The sequence below is a fragment of the Theropithecus gelada genome, chromosome 3 (assembly GCF_003255815.1).
Source record: "Theropithecus gelada isolate Dixy chromosome 3, Tgel_1.0, whole genome shotgun sequence".
NCBI classification, from domain to species: Eukaryota; Metazoa; Chordata; class Mammalia; order Primates; family Cercopithecidae; genus Theropithecus; species Theropithecus gelada.
In genome coordinates, this window is record NC_037670.1 from 31,030,199 (window position 1) to 31,051,090 (window position 20,892).

General features: G+C 43.0%; 1 protein-coding gene across 3 annotated transcripts in view; it reads left to right on the plus strand.

Moving 5' to 3' along the window:
* The first annotated feature begins 7,691 nt into the window (after window positions 1-7,691).
* The window catches only part of SCAF4 (SR-related CTD associated factor 4), a 64,081-nt gene continuing 50,880 nt past the window's right edge, over window positions 7,692-20,892 (plus strand). For 2 of the 3 annotated variants that reach the window (XM_025380340.1, XM_025380339.1), the window contains exon 1: window positions 7,726-8,181. In XM_025380340.1, coding sequence (XP_025236125.1) covers window positions 8,152-8,181 — 30 coding nt within the window. In that variant the 5' untranslated portion in view covers window positions 7,726-8,151. Of the gene's footprint in view, window positions 8,182-20,892 lie in introns of all 3 variants that reach the window. The other variant, XM_025380338.1, reaches the window with a different exon arrangement.

Genomic DNA, 20,892 nt, shown 5'->3' on the forward strand with positions numbered 1-20,892 from the left:
AGTTGAGATTGCGCCACTGCACTCCAGCCGGGTGACAAGAGCAAAACTCTGTCTTAAAAAAAAAAAAAAAAAAGAGAACAGAGAAGGAAAGAAGCACTTATCAAATAATTTGATGAGAGCAAGCTACCCCAACACCAAAACCATTACAAGAAAAGGAAAACACAGACCACCAATACCACTCATGAATACAGAAGGAAATATTTTGGCAGAATCTTTGCAAATTGAACCCAGCAACATATAAAAAAAATAATATTCCATAACCAAGTGGATTTTATTACAGGAATGCCAGGTTGGTTTCACATTCAAAATCCAATCACAGTAATTCATTAATATAACAGAATAAAATAGACAAAATCACATAATGATCTCAGTGAATATAGCAACGGCATCTGACAACATTCAACACCCATTTGTGATTTTTTGTTTGTTTGTTTGGTTGGTTGGTTTTTGAGATGGAGTTTCGCCCTGTTGCCTGGGCTGGAGTGCAATGGCGTGATCTCAGCTCACTGCAACCTCTGCCTCCCGGGTTCAAGCAATTCTCCTGCCCCAGCCTCCCAAGCAGCTGGGATTACAGGTGTGCGCCACCACGCCCAGCTAATTTTTTGTATTTTTAATAAAGACAGGGGTTCACCATGTTGGCCAGGCTGGTCTCAAACTCCTGACCTCGTGATCTGCCTACCTTGGCCTCCCAAAGTGTTGGGATCACAGGCGTGAGCCACCACGCCTGGCCAGCATACTTCCTATTTTGTCTTGTTTTCAGTTGTGTGGGGTTTTTTTTTTTTTTTTTTTTTTTGGGGAATTAACAAGTTGATTTAAAAATGTATATAGAAATACAAAGATCACAGCATAATGAAAACAATTTTTAAAAGAACTATGTTGGAGATTTTAACTGATTTACTTGAATTACTAGAGAAATTAAGACAGTGGGCTATGTATATGTAAGACAGGTATTTAGATATATATAAAGAAACAGAGTACACATATGTGGAACTAGATCCACACACATATGGTCAACTGATTTTCAACAAAGGAGCCAAACTAATTCAATGGGGGAAATCATCGTTTTTTTTCCAACAAATACTGCTGGAACAACTAGATATCTTAAGGTAAAAAAATGAAGCTTGACATTTACCTTATCTCATACACATACATTAATTCAAAATGGATCACAGTAAACATAAGTGCTAAACTATAAAGAGTCAAGAAGAAAATAGAGGAGAACATTTCCATACCCTGGGGATAAGCAAAAATTCTTCAATATGACAGAAAAGCACAAGCCATAAAAGAAAAAAAGTAATAAATTATATCCGTCAACATTAAAAACATCTGCTTTTCAAAAGAAACTGAAAAGGAAAGCCACAGACTGAGGAAATGTTTACAACACACATATCTGACAAAGGACTCATATCATTCAATAGCTTCCTATTGAAGCTTCCAAATGATCCATTTTTTTAAAGGGCAAACGATTTGAACACTTTACTAAAGAAAGTATACATGGCTGGGTGCGGTGGCTCATGCCTGTAATCCCAGAACTTTGGGAGGTCGAGGTGGGGGGATCACAAGGTTAGGAGTTCAAGACTAGCTTGGCCAACATGGTGAAACACCGTCTCTACTAAAAATACAAAAATTAGCTGGGCGTGGTGGCATGTGCCTGTTAATCCCGGCTACTTGGGAGGCTGAGGCAGGAGATTCACTGGAATCTGGGAGGTGGAGGTTGCAATGAGCCGAGATCCAGCCACTGCACTCCAGCCTGGGTGACAGAGCGAGACACCATCTCAAAAAAAAAAAAAGTATACATATGGCCAATATATACATGGAAAATACCCAACATCAGGGCAAGGTGCCAGACTCTGGAGGAATAGTTCCTCAAGGAAGGAACTTATCTGTGTTTGGGCTTATCACAGTATTCCACACACCTAGCACAGTGCTTGTCCACAAGAGATGTACACATTTATTTTGTGAATGAATGAAACAGCAAATGTTGGATTGGCGTGGCCCAGTCCTAAAAGGTGACATTTCACTTCAGATGAGACTGGTTTTTAATACCTTCCATTTTGGAAAGAGAATCTTGGATTCCTATTCCTAAGTAAGACAGGAAGTGATGAAGAGAAATTGTTTTCCTTTATTAGTTACTCATATGCTCACTGTTGCAATCATAGCTAAGATGACAAATACAGAACATTTTAGGTTTGCTGCATACTTACTTGCATGTTTTCTTTTTTTTTTTTAAGGAGCTTACTCTTTCTGACAGTAAAACTGGCCTGGCGTGGTGGCTCATGCCTGTAATCTCAGTACTTTGAGAGGCCGAGGCAGGTGGATCACCTGAGGTCGGGAGTTCAAGACCAGCCTGGCCAACATGGCAAAATCCTATCTCTACTAAAAATACAAAAAACAAAACAAAACAAAACAAACAAACAAAGCAGTTAGCCAGGCACAATAGCGGACACCTGTAATCTCAGCTGCTCTGGAGGCTGAGGCAGGAGAATCACTTGAACCCAGGAGGTGGAGGTTGCAGGGAGCCGAGATCATTCCACTGCACTCCAGCCAGGGCAACAGAGTGAGACTGCGTCTCAAAAAAAAAGAAAAGAAAATTTAAAAAAAGTGATACATGCCTTCTGTAAGGAGTATGAAAAATGCTGAAAAATTAAGAAGAAAATGAAAATTCCCAAAAATCCCATTGCCCGACTGCCGCTGGGCTCTTCCTTCTTGGAGTTCCTGCTTTCCACACATTTCATTCCATTGTTTTGGCCCCAGCAGCATAAAGGGCAAGAAGACAGAGGATGCACAAAAAGGAGTCAGGTGGGTCCCTTGGGGATGGAGGGATACCCATGTGGAATTCCCCAGCGGGCAGTTGCAATGCAGTTCTAAACCAGGAGAGAGTTCAGTCACATCCCTAAGTGGGGAGGAAGAAGGATCATAGAGGGGTCAGGCAAAGCTTCAGAGAGAGGAGGAAGCAAGACAATGAAATGGTAAGCCATAGACTGGGAGGAAGTATTTACAATACACATATCTGACAAATGACTTGAATCCAGGAGGCTGGCCAGAGAAGGAAAGCAGACCAAGGAGCAAGAAGTCTCAAATAATACAGCCAGTTTATACTCGCTCCAGAAAGTAGATGGCATAAAGCATTAGAAAGAAGTCATTTTCAAGGCTGGGTGCAGTGGCTCATATTCACACCCATATTCCCAACACTTTGGGAGGCCGAGGCAGGAGGACCACTTAAGAACAGGAGTTGAAGACCAGCCTGGACAACACAGGAAGACCCTGTCCACAAACAAATTTAAAATTAGGCCAGGTGTGGTGGCTCATGCCTATAATCCTAGAACTCTGGGAGGCTGAGATGGAAGAATTGCTTGAGCCCAGGAGTTCAAGACCGGCCTGGACAACATAGGGAGATTAGTTGGGCATGGAGGCTTGTACCTGTAATCCCAGCTATTCGGGAGGCTGACATGGAAGGATCATTTGAACCCAGGAGGTCAAGGCTGCAGTGAGCCATGATCATACCACTGCATTCCAGCCTGGGTGACAGAGCAAGACCCTGTCTCAAAAACAAACAAACAAAAAAACAGAAAGAACCCATACTCTCTTAGATTCTTATCTATAAATGTTTCACTGGACTCATCAGGCGTGAGATGCTTTCTCTCCATATTCTCTATACCTGTGGATTGTAGCCGGCATTCCTTTCAAGTAAATGAGTGGGCTTTCGAAGAACACAGAATTAACCAGCATATTGCTTCCTGAATGTCATCTTTTCCTTCCTCTGCAAACAGATTTCATCTACTCTTTCTAAAAACATAAGTTTGTTTAGAATGGCTTTTCAAAACTATTTTCATACCCACATTATAAACAAACGAATCTGTTTCAATCAATGTTCTTTGAAAGGCAAGTTTGCAGATGTATTAAATGTCTTGCTGATTTTTATCCATCACATTTATTTCTGAACCTCTGGCCATCTTTTCAATAGGCTACATTCCTACTGCTTCAAAGTCTGCTCACAAAGGACAACCCTCATGAGTTTTTGTCATTTACCCAAAATTTCCTATTGGAAGGTTTGACTTGTCTGCCTGAAGAGATAAAGATGGAAGTCCAGCAGTAGCTGTGCAAATGGCTACCAGATGTTCCAGAACAGATACAGGTGCTGCTGTCTTCAGAACAGGAAAATGCTAGAAAATGCTGCCAAGGCACCCAAAGTCTAGCTGATAGCATATATTCCCCAACTACTTTTAAAAGACCTCTCAAACACTCTCAACATAAAAACCAAAAAATCCTATCCAGGAAAGAACCTCCAAAATCTAACTACCTCAAGCACATGGATCTTAGAAGCCAAATCTTGTTTCTTGTGCATTAAAATCTCAGCAGGATGGTACAAAGAAAATACCCACTTTGGACAATCACTCCCTCATTCGACAACCATTATAGGCCCCAATAGCGGTAAAGCACTGAGTCCCAAAAGGCAACCTGTCCAAAGCTCAACCCACCACCCTCGTCCCACGTCCCCCTTTCCAACCCCAGCTTAAGACTTCATCCTTCCTTGGACAAATCTATTTCCCTGAATCACAAGAGGAAAGCAGACTGTATAAATTGGGGAAGGGGGATCCCATTTGGCTTTGTGGACCCATTTTTAAGTTCTGCCACTCTTCACAGAAACAGGTAGAGACAGGGTGGGAGCACATTGTGTCAGAATAATGCGGACTCTTTTTTTTTTTTCAGATAACAGCAATACAAGGTAAGAGGTGCTATGGTGGAGTCATAGAAGCATATGGTGGAAGATGCTGAGACTAGCTGAAAGGGGAGTGGGGAAGCTTTTCCGCACAGTGCCTGGCACAAAGTACATGCTCAATACATGATTAATGAATGAAAAGGCAGTGACATCTCAATATCAACTAGATGTTAAATGGGACTGCCTATATAGAGGAGCAGAGAGGAGTTTTCTATGAGAGCAAAGGCCCAGCCATGTCAATTCCCAGATGTGTCCAGGGAATGACAAAATGTGGGTTGTGCCCTGGCAATAGGCTGGAAACATGGTGTGGGGATCTTGGACAGAATTTAGTAGACAGTAGATCTCCAGAAATGCCAAATGCCAAAGGGTAGGAAACAGAGATCTACTCACATCTGCACTTTTACCTTTTTTTTTTTTTTTTTTTTTTGAGATGGAGTGTTGCTCCCTTGCCCAGGCTAGAGTGCAGTGGCACCATGTCGGCTCACTGCAACCTCTGCCTCCCGGGTTCAAGCGATTCTCCGGCCTCAGCCTCCAGCATAGCTGGGATTACAGGCACATGCCACCACACCTGGCTAATTTTTTATATTTTTGGTAGAGACCAGGTTTCACCATTTTGGCAAGGCTGGTCTCAAACTCCTGACCTCAAGTGATCTGCCTGCCTTGACCTCCAAAAATGCTGGGATTACAGGCGTGAGCCACTGCACCGGCCTCACGTCTGTACTTTCTAATGCAATGTTAGTGATCTTGTGGATGACAGCTGTTACAGAAGCAAGATGGATTTGGAAAATATAATGGTAGTTCAGCTGGAAAATTAAAAAGTAGTGATAGGAAGTGGTAATGAAGTAGAAGATGAGTGGACCCGAAAATAAAATTTGAAATCTACTTTGTTCCTTTAACAAGTAATTAAGAGTACATTACCCTCATCTCAAAACAAAACAACACACAAGCAAACACTCTCACTTCCTCCTACAAGTTTTTTCTGTTGTCTTCACAGCTTGCCTTCACAGCCAAGTTTCTATAAACTTTCTCCTGCCTGCCTTCCCCTCTTTGATACACATCAGTCTACCTTTTGCCCTCACCACGCCAGCCTACACGAAGGACAAGCTCCCTGCATGTAGCACCCATCAGGCACTTTCCAATTCTTATCTTGCTGGACTTTTACTTCCAGCACCACATAGAGCTGATCACTTCAGAGCTCTTTCTTCACCTCTTCTTACCTCCAACATATCCCTTACATACCTGTGTTCCTGGGCTTTTTCCCCCTATTTCAGCTCCTTCCACAACTAGCTGTGCACTAATGGCTCCCAGATTTCTATCATCTCAGCCATCGCTCCTGACTCTGCACGTGTTTATCCAACTGCCTCCTAGACATCCTCACTTATTTGTCCCAGGGACAGCTCAAACTCCACAGGCCCCAGACGGAAATGATCCAGCTGTGTGACCTTGGACACATTAGTTCACTCACTCCCTGAATTATAAAATGAGGGCATTACTAATAGACACCTCACCGAGAAGCCTGTTACGGAGATTAAATGAAACAGTACAGAATAGCTTGTCAGGAGACCCTGGCGCATGGTAAGCGACAAGTGTTAGACATCATCCTGTCTTCCCTCAAACCCACGCCTTCTTCCCCATATATTCCCTACATTGACTCATAAACCCACCACTCATGTCACTCATCAAGTCAGGCTCTGGGCATCCTCCTGGACACCCCCTTTATTAACCTCACAGTTATTCTGCCTTGGCCCTTCCACTCCACTTCCTAAACATCTGTCCTTCCTTCTCCATCCCCACCACCTTCAGTCCTCATTTTCCCGGGGGGCTAGGGCCATTCTTTCCCTGTCCCCTCTTACTACTTTGCACCATCCTTCTGAGAGAACACTGCATCCATCACTCCACCTTCCCCTTTCAAGGGCTCCCCTCTGCCTTAAGGGGGCAAAATCCAAACTCTGGAAGAGCAAAGCCTCTTTAGGATCTGGTCTCACTCTCGTCTCTCAGTCCACCTTGCTCCTAAGCTCCAGCTGGTCCTCCTTCGGGGGAGGTGATGGTGGCAGTCCTCATCAGGCTCTGTAGGCCTCTCCTCCCTCCAGATGTAGCTCAGGTGCCACTTCCTCTAGGAAGCTTTCCTGGACTTCCTGTCCGAGGCGCATCTTTCTTGTTTCCCAGGGCCTCTGCCCTAACACTAAGCATGCTTTGATAAGTATCTGCTCAGTTGCCTGTCCTCTCCACTAAACTGTGGTGTTTTCAGGCAAAACAATTATCTTTTATTCCCTGTCCCCAACACCAGGCAGCCAGTAGGTACTCAAGGAAAGTGATCAGCATAAACAGTTTTGGCCAAAAATGAAACAACTTGGTTTGAGGAATCAGCGTGAAAGTTAGTGAATCCACTCCTCTCGTGGCACAAGGCTGCACAGGCGTTCCTTAAAGCCTGCGTGGATATCCAGTGCCTGCACGTCTTTCTCGGTGTTTTAGCTCGCGCAGAATTAACCTGCACAACTACAGCGGGCACACAGCTGCACTGGCATTGGCTGAAGCTTTTTTTTCTTTTCCCCAGCAGAGCGCACGAGGGCCTGCAAAGGCACGCCCAGAGGGCCGAGGTTAAATCCTGCGCCCTTTGTTCGCGGCAGCGGAGAGCGAGCGGCTCCATGCCCGCCGCCCCCGCCGGGTGCAGGGCCGGTTAGGGCCGAACATTTCGCAGAGACGCACCCGGGAGCACCGCGTCGAGCGGAGCGCGCGTGCGCCAGGTCTTGCTCTAGGTCACCCTCGCAGCCCTAGGATCCCGCGCTCTGCGGCGCCCTCCGCCCGGGCCTGGCCTCGGTGCCAGGCAGTCTCCACGGCCCGCGGCCGCCGCTGGCGGGAAAGCGCCCGGCGTCCCGGCGTCACGCGCCAGCAGCCAGGCACGCGGGGCGGCGCAGGGCGGGACGAGGCGGGGAGGGGGCGGGGCCAGCGCAACGGGGCGGGGCGGACGCCGGGCACAGGAAGCGCCGGGAGGCCTGAGCCGTCCCAGGGTGCCCCGCGCGGCGTGGACTCGGGCCGCTGCCGCCATCCCGCTGGAGAGAGGGAGAGAGAGGCCCGCCCGCTCGCCGGCCGGGCCAGTGTGAGCCAGTGCGTGAGGGCGCGGGGGACCGTGTCAGCGAGACGCAGAGCGCAGCCGCCACCACCAAACGGACATGTTGAAGACCGGCGCTGCCGCCGCCTCCTTTTCCTCATCCTGCGAACGGGACTGAGAGGGGGCCCGCCACCTCTCCGCCTCTGCCTCGGCCGCCCGCCTCGCCGCTTCGGCCGCAGCCTCTTCCTGCCCGGGCCTCGGGCTCCGCCGCTCGTCGCCTCCCCCCAGCCACCAGGCCCGGTTGGTTTCCCGGCCCCGCTCCGCCGCGGCGCGAGGTCTATGTGACCGGCGGGCCCGGAACAGCCGCCGCCGCAGCGCGAACATGGACGCCGTCAACGCCTTCAACCAGGAGGTAAGGGGTGCTCGGGGCAGGGGGGTGCCGGGCCTGCTGCGGGAGCCGGGGCCCGTTTCTCTCGCCGCCTGAGGTTTAAAGCTTTGGTCCGGGTGGGGACGCTTCCTGCCCCGGTTCCGGGGCGGCGGGGCCTGCACGGAGCGGGGCCTGTGGCCCGGGAGAGGTCGCGGCGACCACGGGAACTGACCCTGCACCCCTCCCCCCACTGCCCACCCCCGGACGGCGACCTCGGGCTTCCCCCCTCGCCCCCTTGCGGCCTCCCCTAGCCCAAGTCTGTGCCCGTTCCTCTAACTTGTCCCTTTTTTGGGTCCGGGCGCCCTCGCTGTCTGTTCCGCGAGCCCCGTTGTCGGGTTCGCAGTGCCGGGAGCCCGCAAGGGGCTAAGAAAGAAGCGCGGGCGGGCGCGTGGGGTTGGGGGCGGGGGAACGGGAGCATCTGCCGGTCGTGGGGCTGGCGGAGCGGTGGCTTCAGCTCTCCTGTTGCTCAGGCCGCGGCGCGTCGACGACTGGACTCTGATCCCGGGTCTGGGAGGAGTTGGAGAGGGTGTTCATCCCCCTTCTCCGAGATTCACGCACTTGGGAAATAGAGCTAATAAACGGAGAGGGGGTGGCTCGTTATAATAATTTAAAGTCGTGAACATAACCCTCTTATAGGCTCTATAGCCCCAACGTGACGCCTAAAAAGTTGAATGGGAGAGAAGAGTATTCGCTCCGCCTTAGTCCGCTAGAAGGCTGGCGTTGTCCTCCAGTTCCCTACCCTCGCACCCCCTCCCGAGGTAGTTAATCCTCGGCTCCCTTCTACGAGGACATTTACATGTGAAAACCTCTCCAAACCGGGAACAAAGCTGCCTGCGGCCTTAAAGTTCTCTAGTTGTTTCTCTGATCATTCCAGGTGTTGCTTTTGGAGTGTAGAGTCCATACATCCTATTTGTCAGAATCGATTTGGGAGGAGGAGACTTGGCTATTGATGATTTAAAATGCTGTTACAGAATGGGAACTATTGTCATGGGTTGAGCTGTATTGTCTTCCCTTTCCAAGTACCAAAGATAAAGCAACATTGAAAAATCAAATGTAGTAGTTCGAGATGTGTGGATGTGGCATTAAAAACGTGCTGCATCTCACAGATTTTGTAGGTTTACTTGTAACAATTATGGTGCAATAACTTTCCTTTAGATTTGCGGTGCTATAATATATGGGACTCTCCAATTACACTGCAGTTGAGACAATTTATTGCCATATAAGTTACCCTAAAAATGATTTTCTTCAATTGATGGGTAAATAAAATGCCCTAACTGCAGTAGTTGCAGCTGGTAATGGACAGTGTCTTGTAAAAGTTCAGTAGTGATGATTTTCAAAACAATAAAAATAATATGTCCTAGTTTTTGATCGCCAGAGAATTTGTGATAATGCTCCAACTATTTCAGGGTTGGAAGTTGATTGTTTTCTGAAGGTAAAATTCACTGGAATGTTGACTCCAGGCTCCATGAGGGCAGGAAGTTTCTGTTCCTTTCCCTCCTTCTCTCCCAATCAAAACAGGTGCCTTGCAAATAATTGTTGAATGAGAATTAAAACAAATGGCACAACAGTAGTTAAAATATTTCAAGTACATTTTTCTCCCAACAGTGAATGTGTTTTTTAAAAATTTATTTCAGAATCGGAAGAATGAATGTTTTTGAAGAAAGAAGAGGATTTTTAGTTTATTCTTAAGATCAGAAGTATTCCGATTCAGGCGTTATGGAAGTTGACATCAAGCACATTGTTAAGCAAAGTATTTTCTATTAATCCTGAAAAGGCACCATCAGTAATTTTTACTTTGAAAAACCAAAGTTAGGAATGGTATTGATTCCTTGAAAAAGGGAAGTGATATTTGACCTTTTTAAATGTGCAAAATGAGCATTTTCTTATCATTGTTCATTTTCCAGTTCATTTCAGTTCTATTCCTAGTCTTTGTGAACTGCAAAGAATGCCAACTCTCTTCTGCTAAATTAAAACTCTTCTAGAGAAATTAATCTGACTTTAAAATTCATCTTACTGTGCCTACTTGATTTGTAGTGCTTCTCAACTATTTCTCCCCATTCATGAAATGTTCTTGATTCATTCCCCATATAATCTTGAATCTCTCAAATCTGATCTTCACTTAAACTTCTGAGTGCCTGCTCACCTGCACAGCCACGTCCTGAGTACTGTAGGGCTACCAAGCATCTCAGTCACCTAAAAGTCTAATCCAGTAGAGGACATAAGACTTAGACAAATAACTTTAATATGATGTGGTAGAACAGCTTCCTTTGGGATCCTTCCATTGCAGTGTGGCATAGCCATTGGAGATCAGTGAAGGCTTGGAAAGAGGAGCAGGTATCAGTTTTAGGACTTCAGAAGATGTAGGAAGCAGTGATCGAAGGGCAGTAGTGTTGAAAAGTGAGTTATTTTGATTCTGAAGGCTACTGGAAAGTAAGGATGGTAAAGTAGTTTGAGCCTGACAAGTTTCATGTTCGCCTAATGTGTTTGAATTTCATTTTTAGGCTGTAGGTAAACATTGAAGGTTTTAAGCAGTGGGATAATGTAATCCAAACGGTTTTGTTCATAGTCGTATGCATTATAGGAGGCAGAGACTTGGTAGGAAATATAAGTAAAACCTGAACTTGGCAAGTGTATGATGGGAATGGAGAGTATAGAAAGGATGTGGGCCAAAGGAATCCATGGACCTTGGCATCTGATAGGTTTATAAGCACCTTTTGTCCCCACATCCTAAGGGCTGAGAGAGTGGTATCACCACTCTCTCAGCCCTTAGGTTAGCCCTTCTGTTAGTGGTGATACCTTAACACAAGTCATCAAAAGCCTACTTAGTAGAGAAGAAATGTGTTTGATTTTTGAACAGGTTGAGTTTGAGTTAATTGTGGAACCATCACGTGGAAATTTTTGGCAAGCAGTTGGGCTTATAGGACTTAAACTTGGAAGCAACTAGGAGATAGAGGGAGACATCCAGGAGTTCAGATGGGAAAGGTGGGGGAAAATTGAAAGGGGGAACAAAAGGAATTAATATAAGACCAATGGCATGTCAGGCACTTATGTGTACACATGTCTAATTTAATATGTATTCCCACAACCCTGCATAGAGTCCAATTACAGATGAGGAAGCTGATTTTCCAAGAAATTATAATAAATAATAACTCCCCCAAGGGCATATTGCTAGTTAATGGCAGAACTAGGATTTGAACTCGGATCTCTCCACTGAAGATAATATTTTGTATAGTATGAGGGGACTTGGCCACTGAAATGTTTGAGGGCAACAGGATTTGAAATTTAGGGTTGAATGGTGATGGGAGATAAGGAAATAAGGTAGCTAGTGTAAAGTAGTCTTTAGAGATTTGGTTTTGAGGGATTAGAGGGAAACGTTGCTTAAGGATGAGGGAAGGAAGGGCAGTTTACAATGTACTAGGCACTGGTGATAGGCATTACCTTCGTTTATAATATATATAAGGCTTTAGCTTTAGTTAGTAGTGTTGAATCCCTAGTCTCTTAGATGGGAGTAGAGGCTTTAGCATTTTCAAGGAAGGGGGTGTAGAAAAGCATAGTTTACCAGCAAGAGGGGGGATGGCTAACTTGAAGCAAAATTATGGATAAGAGAAATGGGACAAATCAGAAGCGCAGGTAAAAGACGTCCATTTCAATAAGAAGGAAAGGAAGATAGGAAAGATGAGGTTATTAAAGATACCCATTTGCTCACGCCTGTAATCCCAGCACTTTGGGAGGCTGAGGCAGGTGGATCACCTGAGGTCAGAAGTTCAAGACCAGCCTGGTGAACATGGTGAAACCCTGTCTCTACTAAATACACAAAAATTAGCCGGGTGTGGTGGCAGACGCCTGTAATCCCAGCTACTCGGGAGGCCGAGGCAGGAGAATGGTGTGAACCCGGGAGGCGGAGCTTGCAGTGAGCTGAGATCACACCACTGCACTCCAGCCTGGGTGACAGAGCAAGACTCCGTCTCAAAAAAAAAAAAAAAAAAGATACCCATTTAACAGAATATTTGGAGAACTTTTATGGCAAGACATGTATTAAGTGTTGTGAAAGATGAAAAGATGAGTGAAAAACCATCAGTTATCAATTATGGCTAATACTTAGTGGTGTTTGTTGTATAGTTTATACACTTCTGAATTATGAAGAATTTGCTAAAGTTTGTGGAATAGAATAAAGAGTATGGTTTTTGTTGTTGCTTTTTTGGTTTTTGTTGTTGTTGTTTTTTGTTGTTGTTTTTTTTTTTGTTTTTTTTTTTTGAGATGGAGACTCGCTTTATCCCCAGGCTGGAGTGCAGTGGCGCAGTCTCAGCTCACTGCAACCTCTGCCTCCTGGGTTCAAGCGATTCTCCTACCTCAGCCTTCCGAGTAGCTGGGACTACAGGAGTATACCACCACGCCCAGCTAATTTTTGTATTTTTAGTAGAGATAGGGTTTCACCATGTTGGCCAGGATGGCCTTGATCTGTTGACCTCAGGATCCGCCCTCCTGGCCTCCCAAAGTGCTGGAATTACACGCGTGAGCCACTGCGCCCAGCTGAATTGTATTTTTTAACCCATTGACTGTATTTTTAGTGTTTAACCCATCTTGCCTACATCCTGAAGAATTGTATCTTGTCCCTCCCACTTTTTTTTTGGCATCATCTGCAGTTTTAAGACATTTAAAGTACAAAAATAGTCCAGGCACAGTGGCATACACCTGAAATTCCAGCACTTTGGGAGGCCAAGGTGGGTGAATCACGAGGTCGGGAGTTAGAGACCAGCCTGGTCAACATGGTGAAACCCTGTCTCTACTAAAAATACGAAAAATTAGGTGGGCCTCCTGGTAGGCGCCTGTAATCCCAGCTACTCAGGAGGCTGAGGTAGGGGAATCGCTTGAACCCTGGAGGCGGAGGTTGCAGTGAACCAAGATTGGGCCACTGCACTCCAGCTCGGGCAACAGTGCGAGAGTCCATCTCAAAAAAAAAGTACAAAAATAGTGCAGAGAAAATAAAACAGTTAAGAATATACAGTTGTTACTATTTTGTGTTTTTAATTTAAAAATAAAATATAAAGTCTTCCTTTCATCCTCACTCCAACCCCAACTCTCCTCCCACTTGCAGGAGAGACAGTCAGATAATTTAGTATTAATCTCTGTGGTCCATAAACAATATGTAATATTCTGTGTTTGATACTGGAGTGTAGTGGCGCCAGCACGGCTTACTGCAGCTTTGACCTGCTTTTTTTTGTTTGCTCAAATATTAATACTATTAAGATTTAGTTAACATTTTGCTGACAGGCTGAAATGAACTTTTCAAGCATGTCTCTTTGTACACATGTGTAGGAATTTCTGTGGGACAGCTATTCTCAAACTTTTTGGTTTTAGACCCATTTATTTGTTTTATGAGACAGTGTCTGGCTCTGTGGCCCAGACTAGAGGGCAGTGGCACGAACTTCACCCATTGCAACCTTCACCTCCTGGGCTCAAACCATCCTCCTGTCTCAGCCTCCCAAGTAGCTGGGACTACAAACCTCTGCCACCATGCCTGGCTGATTTTTCTATTTTTTCTGTAGACATGGGGTTTGCTTTGTTGCCCAAGCTGGTCTCGAGCCTCTGAGCTCAAGTGATTAGCCCACCTTAGCCTCCTGAAAGTGCTGGAATAATAGGCATAAGCCACCACGCCTGGCTAGATCCTTTTAAATTCTTAAAAGTTAAGGGCCAGAGAGAGCTTTTGTATCTATTGGTTATTATATTTATTGATATTTACCATATTAGAAATTTAAACTGAGAAATATGTTTATTAATTTACTAAAAATAATAAACTTATTACAATATGTTAGCATAAATAACATTTTTAATGAGAAAAGTAACGTTTCTAAAACAAATTAGTAAGAGTCACATCATTTTACATTTTTGCACATCTCATTTAAACTTTGGTTTAATAAAACCTGGATCCTCGTTCCACTTTTTCATTCAGTCTGTTGCAATAACACACATCAGGTAGCCTCTGGAATATACTGCTACATACTTCTGAGAAAACGAACAAAAAGGCAAGAAATATCAGTATTCATATGAAAACAGTTCTGATGAAAAGGACTCAGACCTCAAAGGTCCTTAGATTCCTTTTTGAGAACTGCAGTGCTGAGATGCTATGCATATAATGCTACTTTGCGGTATAGAAAAAAATGCGAGTACTTGTATATTCATGGTTATCTTTAAAGTTGGACATAAATTAAGCTTTACGAATACTTAATGTACAAATTGACATTGGTACACTTATCGTGTTGGGCTGTCAGTCATGTTGTTCTGAAGGAAGAGTTGAGTTTTGCATCTTAGTGGGGAGCTTGCTACTTCTTATTCTCACTGCAAATTGTTTTGTATGACTGTTGTTGATTACTAGGGATGATTGTTTTCTAGAATTTAGTTCATCTGATGGGGATGCCTTATTAAGTATTTTTTTAACCTGTAGTATTAATTTTTGGGGTTTGATCATTTCTGAGATGTTTATGTAAAGACATATAGATAGAGGGGTCAAAGTTCTTTACTGTATGGAAAAGATGTAGAGAACCAGGTCGATTATTGGCAGTAAAGTTGGAGATTTCCCTTGCCAAAGTTGACCATGTTGTGCTGTTATCCCAGGAGTTTTTGAATGTTGAAAGTTGGTTATACATAGTTTTCTTTCTCTACTTTCTTTACCCAGGGAATTCTTGGTCTCTGACAAGGGTATTGGTCTGGCTTTATAGTGATTGCAATAAAGTGATTCTTCAGAGCTTTCTGTAGTGGGATTTATCATTGATGTTCTTGTTGTAAGTATTTCCTTCCCTAGTCTATCGTTTTGTCTGTATTTTGTTTCCGAAAAAATTACATGAACACCTAAGGAATTGATTCAGAGAACAATTAGAATAATGGAAAGTTTGGTTTCTAAACCTTGTGAAACAGAATTCAGGTTAAAACTGTACCTACTAGAGAGATGACACAATTGTTAGTGTTTTTTTGTTTTTTTGTTTGTTTGTTTTGTTTACCACATAGGAAGCCACTATAAAAATTGTAGGTTGTTCTGTGTCATGGAGCACAAGCAAACATAATTTACTTCAGAATTCAAAGTAACTTTTCTGTATATATCTGCACACATTCAAATCTCATTTGAAATACACCTTGATAACTTAGTAGGGGAAAAAAATGTTACGTAAGTAATGAACCTTTACTGTTATTCATAATATTTGTTGAGACAATATGCCAAATCCTTTTTTAGCACACTTCGGAGCAACAGCATACAACTTTCATAAGTTGAAAACTACACTTTGTTGTCAGGTATATAGCAGAATAAGCAGCTTACCTATTAACAGTTCAAAATTTTGGTAACATTGGTTATTTATTAGTATTATGTTTCTGTCAAACCACAGAAAATAGAGGTGGGTAATAGTTAAATTTGCATTAGAATAGTCCTTACCAGAATCTGTTGAGAGCTTAGGAGAGACATGTCTACATTTCTGTGTTACTATTAAGTGTAATTAATACTGTGCTGCTGTGATTTTGAGAACTACAAGAGATTTTACAAACAATATTATAATTTATTATACCCGATCACCTTCAATCCTGTTCAATATTTGCATGGTTTTTTTGATTACATTTCATTGCTGAGTAGTTTGAGCTTTTTATTGGTGCTTTTGAAGACATAGATAAGTATACAGAAACTGATATTCCAGTAAAGTGCACTATACCAGATTAGTAAATTCAGGAAGAAAACCAATGTAACTCAGGAGTGGAGTTAAGAATTAGAAGCCTGGGTTTTTACTAGGGGGTAGAGGAGAACAGCAGGGCTCAGTGAAAGGTGGATGGCCATCCAAATACCTCTTGAAAGTTATAATTTATGCTTGGATAATTGGTGATTCTTGGTATAAATCCGTGTGGGTCAGTGATCCCAGTTGGAAGAGACCAGAGAGCAGTGGTGTAGCTAGCATATGTGACATCCAGAGCAGACTTTTTTTAAACACACCCTTTTTTGTGTAGCAAAATTGTTTTCAGAAATAATCATGAAATGAATAATGGAAATGGCCAGAAAGGAAACTTGAACTGTATGTGCGCATGCACACACACCCACCACACACATACTACATATAAATCATACCAGACTTTTAAATTGTGTTAATATATGTTTTTTGAAATAGTGGAAAAACTTATCTGCATACTGATATGTCACAACAATGAATACGAATATTACAGGTTTTTTTGTTTTTGTTTTGTTTTTGAGGCGGAGTATTGCTCGTCACCCAGGCTGGAGTGCAGTGGCACGATCTCGGCACATTGCAACCTCCATTTCCTGGGTTCAAGCAGTTCTCCTGCCTCAGCCCTGCCTAGTAGCTGAAATTACAGGCACATGCTACCAGGCCCAGCCAATTTTTGCATTTTTAGTAGGGACGGTGTTTCACCATGTTGGCCACGCTGGCCAGTTTCTTTAAAAGTCTTAGGCAGATTTATCAGTGACTGTTAAAATTGATGTTCACATATTTGTGTTCAGTAGACAGTTACAACCAGATTTATTCATCTGTTTTCACCCACAGTTAAGAGCACTTTTAATTAATTTGAATTACAAAGTGTTGTATATACAGCAACACATACACAAATAGGAAGTTTTCAACATAATACTGTGTTTGGCAGTGATTTATAAGCACACTTCACAATAAATTCTAGAAATCATAATACTATCCACGTATTTTTTTCAGCATTGAGTGTAATGACTTTCTTGTTTTTTAGATGGAATCTTGCTCTCCCCTAGACTGGAGTACAGTGGCACAATCTCAGCTCACTGCAACCTCCTCCTCCTGGGTTCAAGTGGTTTCCGTGCCTCAGCCTCCTGAGTAGCTGGGATTATAGGCACGTGCCACCACACCTGGCTAATTTTTGTATTTTTAGTAGAGACGGGGTTTCACCATGTTGGTCAGGCTGGGTCTTGAACTCCTGACCTCATGATCCACCTGCGTCAGCCTCCCAAAGTGCTGGAATTACAGACGTGAGCCACCACACCCGGCCTTGAGTGTAATAACTTTGAAATGCCGTAGTCAAAATTTTACTGAAATGGTTATCACCTAAAAATTCAATGTAAATGTCTATTATATTTGATAACCACTTTTGATATTCACGTACAAGGAAATACAGCTTCCTTGTACTTTATTCCTTAGTGATAGCATCTCTATGATTTTTGTTCATGGGTTTTCACTTTTAAAGTTTTATTATATTTATCTTTATATTTGTTTGAGGCTGATTCTGGTTGTTTGTAAATATTTATGCCAGAAAAAATACATCTCAGGAAAGAAAAATTGGACACAGCTATAATTTTGAATATACTATTTAAACATAGGAATATATATAGGTACAATAGGATTGGAGTCATGCTGAGCCTGAGGGGAGCTGAAGCAATCCTGAACCTTTTTGTACTTACTCTCCAAATGAACAGGTATATCAAATCTGCAAAAACTGACTATATAACTGGGGGATTTCCTAATAAACTTCCAATTAAGATGGATTGCTTATTAAAGGGTATGTAATAAAAATGTGCAGATTTGATATTTATATGTTGTTAAAACTCAGCAGTAACCACAGCAACCCCTTAAGAGTATTGCCAAAATATTTTGGGGGTGATATATTTTATCCCTGGTGTTATTTAGAATTGCCTGTGCTCAGGCCAGGCGTGGTGGCTCACGCCTGTAATCCCAGCACTTTGGGAGACCAAACATTGAGAAACCCTCTCTGTACTAAAAATAAAGAATTAACTGGGTGTGGTAGCTCATGCCTGTAATCCCAGCTACTCAGGAGGTAGGAGAATAGCTTGAACCCGGAAGGTGGAGGTTGCAAGGAGCCTCAGATCGTGCCATTGCACTTCAACCTGGGCTGGGCAACAGAGCAAGATTCCATCTCAAAAAAAAAAATTGTTCGTGCTTGATGGTGATAAAAGAACAAAATAAAAGTCTTGCTATGTTATTTAGTCTTTGATAGTTCACCCACTTACTGCCTGCACCTGGGTGGACTGCTCCCCTTGCCTCACTCTAGGTATGCAGTTGCATTAAAGAGCAATAGTTGACCAATCCACTAGTCTATGAAGTCTCCCTCTGCAATATGCCCAATATATCTTAATGCATTCTATCATAAGTGTTCCTCTATATTTCCTCCTTTTGACTTTCAGTTAAAGTAGAATTTTAATACCCTGCTTAAAGGAAACCTTTAGTACCAAAAATTACTGATATCCCTTTTAAACCCTTTAAGAAATATATAACAGTCTTTAAACTTTAATGGCCATATGTGACTTAGTTTACCTTAATTAAGAGATGCTGAATGATAAATCACTTTAGATAGGGCAGCCAAGTTTGGGGATCAGTTGAAATAAGTCCAGATAGGGATATATTTTATAAAGCAAACCTGTAGAGATGGAAAATAGATTATTGGCTGGCAGAGAGCAAAAGGAGCAATGGAGAGTGACTGGTAATGGGGATGGGATTTGTTTTGGTGGTGATGAAAATAATCTATAAAGTATTGATGGGTGCACAACTCTTGAATGTACCAAAAACCACTGAACTGTACATTTTAAATGGATGGGTTTTATGGTATGTGATTTATATTGCAAAGCTGTTGTAAAATACACAAAAAATGTCAGGTTGTATCATAACCATTTTGTTGTTTACTTGCCTTACCTAATTTTCTATCAAGATGAAAACAGTATCCAGTAGCCTCTGCATGGCTCTGTAAATTATTTTGTTGATCCCGAATCCTAAGTTTGTTCAAAGGATAGGTTTAGTTTTGACATACTATTTTAAGGAATAGTCCAGTAGGAACAGTTCACGGGAAGGACAAAAAGAATCCTGCATTTGCCCATTAAATAACCAGGTGCTGGCTAATGAGTTAGGTGTTGTGTACATGTCTTTGCATTCTTTCCATTTTAAAGGTAAGGAAACTAGAGAAGTTTGGTGAATGGTCTGAGGTCACACAGTGTGAAAGTAACAGTTCTGAGATTTGACTCAGTTCTTTTCAGAGCCCATCTGAGTCTAGTCCACAGTCCCACATGGCTGCTGTGAAGTTTTTGAGCAGTGAATCCTTATCTAATGGACTATTTATATGGCGAGAACACTAAGTGAACAGCTTTTGTACCTCTGAAGCATGGTAGCAAGTGATAACTATCAAAATAATGTATACTTTTGAAAGGACTTGTCACAGTTTAAGAATAACAAGGTTTGGTTAAGTTTTTGAGCCACCCACAGTAATGCAGTAAATGTAATCAGCGTTTAAAACTGAAGGTGTCTATTCTTTTAACCAGTTTATACTCAATTAAAAATTTTAACTCATTAAGGATTTTATAAATGCTAAGATTAAAATTGTTTTCCAATTAAATGATTTTATATCCTGGAAGTAATTTTTATTTCTTGTATTGATGACTAGGAAGAAGTATTTAATTCACAGAAGTTCATTAGTGAGACACAATAAATGTGATGTTTAAATATGGCACCTGTGCTGCTAAAGTAGAGCAAAGGCATGGATAAAAAACATTTGGCATTTCCTAAAATCACCTCCTGACCTGTCTTTCAAGCTAGTGAAAAGGAAGAAGTTGTGGATTGATTTGGGAAGTACATTTGGAAAATGACCTAATGTGATAAGCTGGAACGAGTAGGGTTAAAAGCCCTGGTGAGGTATACAGCCTTGATTCAAAAAGTGGAAAGTCTGAGTGAAGGGTAGACCCTGGGAAATTGTAAGGGAGGCAGTGTAAAATTAAGAATACATGGCCGGGCACGGTGGCTCACACCTGTAATCCCAGCACTTTGAGGGCCGAGAAGGGCGGATCACCTGAGTTCAGGAGTTCGAGACCAACCTGACCAACATGGAGAAACCCCGTCTCTACTAAAAATACAAAATTAGCCGGGCATGGTGTCAGATGCCTGTAATCCCAGCTACTTGGGAAGCTGAGGTGGGAGAATCACTTAGACCCACGAGGAGAGGAGGCTGTGGTGAGCCGAAATCGCGCCATTGCATTCCAGCCTGGACAACAAGAGTGAAATTCCGTCTTAAAAAAATAATAAATAAATACATTAGGGCATACTTTATAGAATAAGTCTTCAGAAATTAACTATTAATACTTAGAAAATTAGTTCTGCTGGGAGTAAATGATAATAGAATAAAGGTTCGATGATACAATTAAATAGTGAAAAATAATGCAGATGAAGTTTAAACCATTGTCTATTATATTCTGTTTTCTTTTCTTTTCCTTTTTTTTTGAAAGAGTTTTGTTTTTGTTGCCCAGGCTGGAGTGCAATGGCGCAATCTTGGCTCACCGCAGTCTCCACCTCCCGGGTTCAAGTGATTCTCCTGGCTTAGCCTCCTGAGTAGCTGGGATTACAAGCGTGTGCCACCATGCCTGGCTAATTTTGTATTTTTTTTTTTTTTTTTTTTTTTTTTTTTTTTTTGAGACGGAGTCTTGCTCTGTCACCCAGGCTGGACTGCAGTGGCCGGATCTCAGCTCACTGCAAGCTCCGCCTCCCGGGTTCACGCCATTCTCCGGCCTCAGCCTCCCGAGTAGCTGGGACTACAGGCGCCCGCCACCTCGCCCGGCTAGTTTTTTGTATTTCTTAATAGAGACGGGGTTTCACCGTGTTAGCCAGGATGGTCTCGATCTCCTGACCTCGTGATCCGCCCGTCTCGGCCTCCCAAAGTGCTGGGATTACAGGCTTGAGCCACCGCGCC